At 43.6% G+C, this 7,504-nt stretch overlaps 1 protein-coding gene across 1 annotated transcript in view; it reads right to left on the bottom strand.

Moving 5' to 3' along the window:
• Positions 1 to 7,504, bottom strand: part of PDE8B (phosphodiesterase 8B) — a 226,123-nt gene that overhangs the window by 61,450 nt on the left and 157,169 nt on the right. Inside the window, exon 6 of the mRNA XM_019517729.1 lies at positions 6,845 to 6,902. Coding sequence (XP_019373274.1) covers positions 6,845 to 6,902 — 58 coding nt within the window. The remainder of the gene's footprint in view (positions 1 to 6,844; positions 6,903 to 7,504) is intronic.

The raw sequence follows: 7,504 nt of genomic DNA, 5'->3' as shown, positions 1-7,504 counted from the left end.
GGACAAGGGGTGGGAACAAAAGTAAACAGTGTTTACTATCATTTCCTGTCGCAGCACCTCAGGCCTCAGAAAACAGCTTGGCAGGCCGCGTGGCAGCCCACGGGCCGAAAGCTGGACAAGCCTGGTATAGACCATGGCTGGTTATAATGCTAATGACTCTATTCAAAAGCCCTACCTATTCAACCTCCTTAGCACAAGCAGATGGTGCTCTGAGTGAAAGAGTAACTGTTTACTGCATAACAAGATGGCTTTGCTGACTCCTGATGGAATCTGCAAGGATAAGCAGCCAAAAAGAGTGCGAAGAAGCATTTGGACAGGTGGCAATGCTCTACCATGATGGCAGAGACACAGGGGACAGAGCAGAGGGTTAGGCCAGTGCAGCTGACCTCGCCCCCACTGCCCTGCTCCCTGCAAGTGGCAATGATGGAGCAGAAGTGGGGGGTGAGGCCCTTGCTCCTTGGAGGTGATGGTGGTGGTGCGGGGGGTGGGGGGGAGCGGTGTCGGGATGCCGTGGGAGGTGAGGCCACCAGTGCTGGCCTTGGCCCTCCCCTCCCCCTCCTTCCATCGTTGCTGCCTACAGGGCTGACTCGGTGCCGGTGCAGGGAGGAGTGGGCCCACTCCCCGTCCCCCATGTAAACCCGGAGCCCATTCCTCCCATCCCCCCGCTGCGGCGACACAGCTTCTCCCCACCCTCGGGCCCTGTTCTCCCCTGCATCAGGCCCAGGCCCACTCCTCCCCTCCCTGCCACTTGGGAATCAGCCCAGACCCCAAGTAGCAGGAGGGTAGGGGGGAGTGGGTCCAGATGGGTGGTGGGGCACAGGGCTCCATCCCCACCCACTCCCTCACCCCGTCACTCTTGATGGGCAACTGGCTAGTATATGTAAGAAATTCACAGGGTGCAGATTGTGCACCTATTATAAGCAATAGGAGAATTTCAGTGCCCTGTTTGTAGGGGTGGTTATTTGAGTGAAATAAAAAAAAAAACAAGTGGATTTACACACAAAATAAAATCTACTTCATGACAGAAATAGGAAAATGAAAAATAAGAATAAAAATAAAGTTAAGAACGAAGAGAATAAAAAATAAAATAATTTAAAAAAATCAGAATACTGGTGAAAAAAGTTCAAAAAAGTTTTAGAAAGTGTAAAAATGTGTGTAAAAATTAATTAAATTAATGAAACAACACTTAATTAAATTATTTACATTAATGAAATCTCACCACTTTTGGCCATCTGTACATGTCAGCATGCTGTGAGCTATAGGTGCCCCCTGCTGTAATTTAGTACGAAGAGATCAGTGGGCTGGATTGTTCTGTGGTGCTCCCTGAAGTTTACTGTTAATAACGCACTGAGCATTTCATGAGCTTTAAGAGCAATGACGTACACAGTGACAGAAAAATAAAACCCACCATTTCAATTTCGGGGGCACAGAATGCAACCCTAAAGGACTAAACCCCCATCATGTGTACAAGTGCCCAAAGGGACTGGTCAATGTGAATGATGCTGGCAAAACCTGATCCATTATAAGGTTCTTGAAGCACTAAGCAAATAGAGTGGTCAACTAAAGGATAACGAAGGTTAACATCTGTCTGTTCCAGAGGAAAGAATGTATCCCCTTGTTGGGCAAATGTAACAGTCCTAGTACCAATGAAGTCAAGAGATTTTTATCATTAACTACAGTGGGAGAAGAATGGGGCCCTTTGATTCAGCCGTTAGTGGACTGCTGAATCATGAATGGCTGAAAATAAGATCCAAAACAACTCATTCAGATTTTTTTTTCTTTTTGGTGTTATCCACAGAGAACATACTGTTATGATTCTTAGTATTCTGAAAGGACAGCTGCATCTAGTGTCCACAGCCGGTCCTTTGAAGAACATCAAAGCTTGTTTTTAGAGGAAGCTACAATGCTGTGGCACAGATTTTGTTTTCCTCTTTAAAAATGATGTGTCAACATTTTCATCTCAAGCTGTCAGCAGTAAAATCAGTATTCTCTGCAAATGGATTTGAGTTTTAAGAATCTAAATATTTGGTTGAGTTTATTCCTTAGTACTGTTTTTAATGTAATGATTTTAGTACATGATTAGACGTGTACATTGTACTTTTAGTTGTGCTATTTAACAGAAGTTAAGGCTCAATCAGCAGTGTACTGTTAAGCAATAAGATGATGCTACAGAACAAAACCAGAACAATACCAATGAAAAGAACTGACAGGCGTAGAACATTCTGTTCTTCTATGGACGTGTAGAAGGTTTACATAATTAGTTCCAAGAAGAATAAATACAGATATGTTTTAAATTAGATTTTTTTGTTTGAAAATTATGTTTTCTTTTTTTAAATGACAAACCTATTTTAAGTCCAAAATTTACAAAAATCTATTAAATCAGCATAAATTCAATATAAATTTGATTTTTTTTTTGGTAATGTTTGCTGCCAAAGTTTTAAAGGAAGGTGGTGGAAATCACTGCAACTCACTACAAAAGAATTAGCTGAAATGCTAACCCAGTTTTGACAGCCCTGCCTCTCTCTCTCTGTTGTGGGATTTGTTGCGCACACTTCCTGTTCCTCAGTTTGCTCTCAGCTTGGAAGTCAGATACTCTCTATACTCCAACAAAGAGAGCAAAAGAGGGTGGAACACAGATGGGCAGATGAACAACACATATTGAAGAGCTCCAGTTACTGAAGATACATCTAGAGCTTGGTCACATGACATAAAAAAAACTTGCATATGAGACCTTTCCCAGGAACATGGGAGTTCTCTGAAGCTACAAAGGTATCAGGTTTGCCTGTCAGGCACAGACATAGAGGTATCAAAAGGCAGACAGAGATTAGATTCCAGGGAATGGGGAGAGGCAAATACAAGTAGGAATTAAAAAAAACCAAACCCCCCTAGTGAAAAGAACCTCCTAACCTTTCTACCTAAAGACATGGGAGAGAATGGGGGAAAGAACCAAAGTGGATGGCCGCTGCCATAATGGTAGTCCTGTGTTGTGTAGTGAAGTAAAATGGGAGGTGACACATGCGATGTCCAACTCAATGCAAAAAAATAAAATGCTAAAATAAAACTCCTCATCCTTGTTTTTGCTAAATAACAAGGTACATAACTTAAAGAGTAGTTTCAAATGATTTTTTTGCTAGTCTGAGTTCCAAGTACCATCTAAACAGAGCTTGAAACATTACAAAAATTATAGTTATCTAGTAAAAATAACACCATTCACAATTTTCTAACATGATAAAACACTAAAATAATAAATTATAAAAACATAAAAAAAAGAATCATCATACGTTCAGTTAAATAAAACTGTGCTGTCCCAACCCTGGGGCTTCACACACCCTTGGGGCTGGGAGATCACAGCATCTCTGTCTCAGTCCCAGGGGTGCATAAAGCCCCCAGGGCTGAAAGCCCCTCAGCTGAGGAGCTCTCAGCCATGGAAGGTTGCTTCTTGCCAGTGCAGGAGGAGCCCAGGATCAGGTTCCCCCTGCACCAGCAATAAGACATGATAGAATCTAATGCATAATACCATAATCATGCTTCTTGCCATGTACATGTAATATGATGTGCACTACATCTCATTGCACCTTTACCTGCATGTGTAGAAGGGCCCTTAGGGAACCAGATGATTTATGAAATAACGAACAGAAATAACTCCCAAAGTAGGTCCATCTTCATTCAATCTTTCCATCATTATTAGCATCTAACCACTAGATGACACCTATAGTAGTAGTAGTAGTAGTAGTAGTAGTAGTAGTAGTAGTAGTAAGAACAACAACAGTTAAATATAATCTGAAAAGGTTTGATTTCTTTGGGCACTTATATACATACTTTTTTGTCCTGCAACATGCCAGAGATTGCCATTTTGGAGCAGACTTGATTAACTGAGTCTGCTCTGCATGCGAGCTGAGGCGAACTGTACTGTATTGCGTGCAGTTGTATAAGCAGCGAAATGTGCGTCAGTGTGCAGAAAATAACGGTGGTGAGCTTCTGAACTAAAGCACCTTCAATGTGTTTTAATTCAAAAGCGTGCCACCACTATTTTATCAGTGCTGATATGCATTTCACTGCTTATACAACCGTAAGTGTTGCAGCACTGGGCACTTTTCAAAGAGCTTGGCACTGTGGCACTTGCATATGTAAAAATGCCTTTCTGCTGTTAATAAAAGGATTTTAACTGGACATATGCTGGACTTTTCTTCTGTGAAAGAATCTGCAGCCTAATGATACCCACAAAAGCATGAAACAATGCTATGCTTTTCCACTGCTAAGAAACACAAAGAATCAGATTCTTTGATATCAGACATCTTTTTTTCTTAGAGCTTGATAACAATCCAGACAAGAAAACAACATATATTGTGAGCTTAGAAATCAATCTGGAGTTGAAGGAAGTCAGTGGTTATACTTTGGGCTTTACCTTTCCTACTCATTGGCCAGTCAGATGAACTGTCAAAACTGCTTCTGGTGTTTGGGCCAAAAGCAAATTACTTCCTAAGAGGAATCAGGTAAGAACCATAACTCAGTTATATGTCTCAGCGTAACACAAGCTAGGGACAAACATTCAAAAAGCCTAAGCCTGAACTGATTCAATCTTTGCAGGTTAGTCTAACCTGCCTAGACTGAATCAGTTTGTAACTCCGCAGACATCCCCTCTGGACTGAAAAAATGCAGGCACATGCCTGCAGTGGCTCAGGCTAGAAGCCAGGGGGTGCTAGAGCAGCCCTTCCTTCCCTTCCAAGTGCTGAGCTGAGGGGTAGGGGGCATGGCCAGGCCCTGGCAGGATGCTCTAATTAGGGAGGTGTGTAAACCCCCCACCCTGCCTGCACCATCCCAGGTTTTTTCCTGCTCACTGCTCAAGGGGTGGGAATGCTGCCAAACCCTGGATCTGTTGATATTGAGCTTTTCAATCTCAGCCTCCCTGCTTCTTCAGACTGTCTGCAAACCAGGTCATTTCTAGCACCTTTCTCTGTCTGCTCTTGAAGACTGACAGACTACACCCAGCAGGTTGTTTATTCAAGCCCCACAAAAGAAAACATCTCTCTCATCAGTGTCAAGCTCTTCTTATCTGCAAGGTGCATTTGCAAGCCACTAGCTGTCTGCCCTTTGTGAAATTGGAGACCCATACAGACACCTCTGTAGCTAGCAAGGGGCGGAGGGGGCATGGCTAGATGCCGGGTCCCTGCACTGAGGTCCCTGCCATGGGAGAGGGGTGGCAAGGGGGATCCCTGTTTGAGTGGCCAGCGAGGAGGGGGAGTGGAGCAGGGGGAGGCCTGGCAGCTGCTGCAGTCCCTCAGCTAGCCGGAGCAGTGATAGTGCTCTGGCTAGGAAGGAGAGGGGTGGGGCCAACCCTGCTCTGCTCCAGCAAACATCCTCGCTCAGCCCAGAGAGCATGCCAGGATGCTGGGGGACTCTGATTTAATTTAAAACCAGAAAGGGGTCTGGGACAGACACTGCATAAACCAAACCAGTTAAGTCTGATACTATATTCAGGTTTACCTCAAACCGGTTTCAGCCATTTTCAAACTGGCTAATGTGCACCGAACATCTGTTCTGTTACAGTTTTAAGCCAGTTTCTGATCACTTAAATCAGTTTATGTGTAATGTCTGTCCCTAGCCACAGTGTTTCCTAGAATTGTACTCTGGGCTGCATACTAAGTCACAATCTAGTCTGAATTGTTTCAACAGAACACCAGGCTTTAGAAAAAAAGGAGAACCTATGATCAAGAGAGGGAATGGAAAAGAATGTGTTAAGAAGAATTAAACAAACCAGGTTTCTACAGAATACTAAATAAGAAACTTTAAGCCATATATTTTTGGACTGACATCTATATACCATGGGTTATCAAACTTGTCAAAGTCCAGATCCATCACTTGCCCTGGTGCTACCAAAACATGTCCCCAAAATCCATAATTTGGATGTGCACCCTACCCTGCTTGTCCTACCCCACTCCAGGAGCCACATGGGCCAGATGACAGGATGATACAATCCCTAGTATTACAATACATGAGCATCTGACAATGTTTAATGTATTTATCTTCACAGCTTTCTCTGTGAAGTAAGCTAGTATTGTTTCCTTCATGTTAGTGCCAGTGACTGAAATGCAAAAAGACAGAAAGAAAGAAAAAGAAAGAAAGAAAGATAGGTGACATACTCAAAATTATGCAGGAAATCTGTGGCAGAGCAGGGAATTGAAGCTGGGTCTCAAGAGACCCAAGCTCATACCCTATCAGACTATCCTCTTAAGACTATTTCTTACTCTTTCCTCATCTAAGCAGGTGTCCTGTAGGGTATAATTTGTTCTCCCCTCTTTGTCTTATGCAAGCATCATGACTACATCTAACGCACTCAGCTTTAAGAAAAGCTGCAGACCAAAATCCTCATTCCATACCCAACTGATTACAGTAGGGGATAGACAAGTCCCCACATTTCCCAAGTAGGTGGTGTTTGCCAGGTGAAAGCACAGACAAGTGTCCTGAGCACTAGGGTACATGCTGTGGAGTGCAGCACTTACTGACCAAGGGTGCATACCACTTCTTTCATAAGGAAGCAGCAAAGGGCTCTCAACTCCACTTCATTTTCCAACTACCTTTCCAGGCCATCAGAAATTAATCTGCCAATATGCCCAGTCCTTCTGGAACTAGTGACTAGGCCACTGATTCTTTTGTGATATATACCACTAGCCAAAAAGGAAGTAGTATTGTTGAATAGACAGCTGTTATTTTCCCATAAACACACTCTCATTAACATTTGTGATACAATCAAAACTTGTGATTTAATCAAATGATTCATAATTATTCTTCAGTAAAAAAAGGAAGGTTTTTAATTTATCAAGTTATAAGGGTTATTTCTACATACCCTATCAAAGCCGGCATGGAGAAGGGGTAGAACAGATATCTCTTCTTGGTCAGCAGGTCTATAGCAAAACAGAACACGTGGTCACCCAAAATATAAAAAGTAGATAATGTTAATATGATAGAGTTATCTAAACTTACTCGCCATGTCAAGAGAAGTGTAGCCATGCGGTACGTGATGCCATGGGCTAGGCTCCAAGCTGCAGGAGCACCATGGCTGCAGCTTCCCTGGTCCCCAAGACCCCAGGTAAGGCTGCTGGGGCCAGCATAGTTGCTGGAACCAGCCTCCCCTACCCCACCCAGGGTAACCTGCCATATACCAGAGGGCATGAGGCACAGGCGTCCCCCAGGGAGGAGACATCTGTGTTCATCTGGACACAGCCATTGGGTTGAATTTTGTTATCCTTTGTGAAGCTAAATGGCAGTTTTGAAAGTGAGCCACTGCCCCTTGCATTTACTAGTCACTGGATAAAATAGATAGGGAAGTAGTGGAATGGGGAAATTTCTTTGCACTTGGTATCAAAGGCCCAGACTAGAAGCCAAAGACTGCTCCCTTCTAGAGCAGCATCTCATGGAGCCATACACCTTCTAGCTTGCTCTTTTCCTCCTGGTTCCACACATCTTCACCACTATTGGCTGCCCCCCCCACCCCCCCACGACAGAA

Source organism: Gavialis gangeticus, unplaced genomic scaffold, assembly GCF_001723915.1.
Source record: "Gavialis gangeticus isolate Ggan-Ray unplaced genomic scaffold, GavGan_comp1, whole genome shotgun sequence".
NCBI lineage: Eukaryota > Metazoa > Chordata > Crocodylia > Gavialidae > Gavialis > Gavialis gangeticus.
This window is presented reverse-complemented; position numbering and strand designations above follow the sequence as displayed.